This window comes from Sphaeroforma arctica (assembly GCF_001186125.1).
Source record: "Sphaeroforma arctica JP610 unplaced genomic scaffold supercont1.2311, whole genome shotgun sequence".
Taxonomy (NCBI): domain Eukaryota; class Ichthyosporea; order Ichthyophonida; genus Sphaeroforma; species Sphaeroforma arctica.
The window spans coordinates 6,019-7,456 of NW_014038247.1; the positions used below are offsets into that span (position 1 = coordinate 6,019).

Sequence of the window (1,438 nt, forward strand, 5' to 3'; positions counted from 1 at the left end):
CAAACACACACACACACACACACATACATATATATATATAGATTCTAGTGCTGCAATAAAAACCCTGCCTTAGCTGGAAATATATGCTTTTCTTTATGTGGAAGTAGTCTAATATGTGGAGGATATACACAATAAATGTACGTGTATATGTTCGAGTATTGAAGGCCGAGCCGAGATAGAAGCACTTAGCTCCCCTATTACAAGCATATTCTGCAATGTTAGATTGTTTGATGATTTTGTAAGACACAATGACGCTAATTCGAATGTGATATTTTGCAACTTGTATATTGAGTTGGTATGGAGTGCGCGGCCCAATGACGCTATGAAATCGACGAAATCTTAATCGAACACATGGAAACACGCTCATATCTGGATCAGAGAGCAATTAGTATTTGTGACCGTCTTGTACAATTATTACGCGAACCTTAATCTGACTGAACTTCGATTTCCATTTACATACAAGAGTTGCTTTACGCTGCAAGCGCTACGGTCGAGCCAAACACGAGTTGATTATGTACTGATTAAGTGATTGCCTCAAGCAATACGGGCAATACTCCAATTTAATCTCGATACGCACGCTTACATTAAAAATGTTCAAACCAAGATTCAACAAGAGAATGATTACGAGGCTAAATCGAAACATATTTAGTGATAAAATAAAAGCTGCCGTACCTCTTCAGCCAGGCTCGCCTTTGCCCCAGCCTTCTTATCCAACGAGACCACTAGAGTACCAAAAGCTGCCGCCGCAACTGAAACGCAGCCAACCAGCATTCGTCTCTTTTCATACCATCTATTACTATGTGTTATTGAGGTTTGAGCAGTGGTGTATGTGCGTATGTGGGGACGTCTGCTGATCTTTCCGGACAACCCACTACCAGATGTTACTGTGGTCTGAGCGACGGTGTATGTGCGTAACTGGGGACGTGTTTTGAGGTGTCCCGCCAGTGATACCCGTGTCCAATAAGAAACCCCCACAGTCAAGGTCCGAGTGGATTGTATGGATGGATTACTGCGTAGCATTACGACGACGTTTTGAATGAAAGTATGAACACAACTGATGATATATCGGTATTTATAATAGATTTACTACTACTGTTGTCTGCAATAGAAGAAAAAAAAGTCTACAGTGTGTATTTTAAGACCAATAGCTAAATATTCACTGAAGAATTGTTCAAGTCAGACTCTCTTGGAGTTTATGTATTTATTTACATAATATTTTGGTTTTTGTTTTTTATAACAAAAAAGGGAAGTGCCCGAAGGCTATAGAAGGCTAGACAGTATAGTTATACGTCCTATCAAAGATGAACCCTTTTTCGGGGTTAACAGTGACAGAATACATTCATAATTACAAATACACATACCATTTGTACATCCATAAATACAACATATATATATATATATATATATATGTGGGATCCTCTAGAGTCGACTGCAGGCA

General features: G+C 39.2%; 1 protein-coding gene across 1 annotated transcript in view; it reads right to left on the reverse strand.

Annotated features, from left to right (window-relative positions):
- SARC_12449 (hypothetical protein) overlaps positions 1 to 1,172 on the reverse strand; it is a gene marked incomplete at its 3' end in the record, with an annotated part of 7,075 nt that extends 5,903 nt beyond the window's left edge. The window contains exon 1 of the mRNA XM_014293444.1: positions 673 to 1,172. Coding sequence (XP_014148919.1) covers positions 673 to 1,020 — 348 coding nt within the window. The remainder of the gene's footprint in view (positions 1 to 672) is intronic.
- Between the last annotated feature and the right edge of the window lie 266 nt (positions 1,173 to 1,438).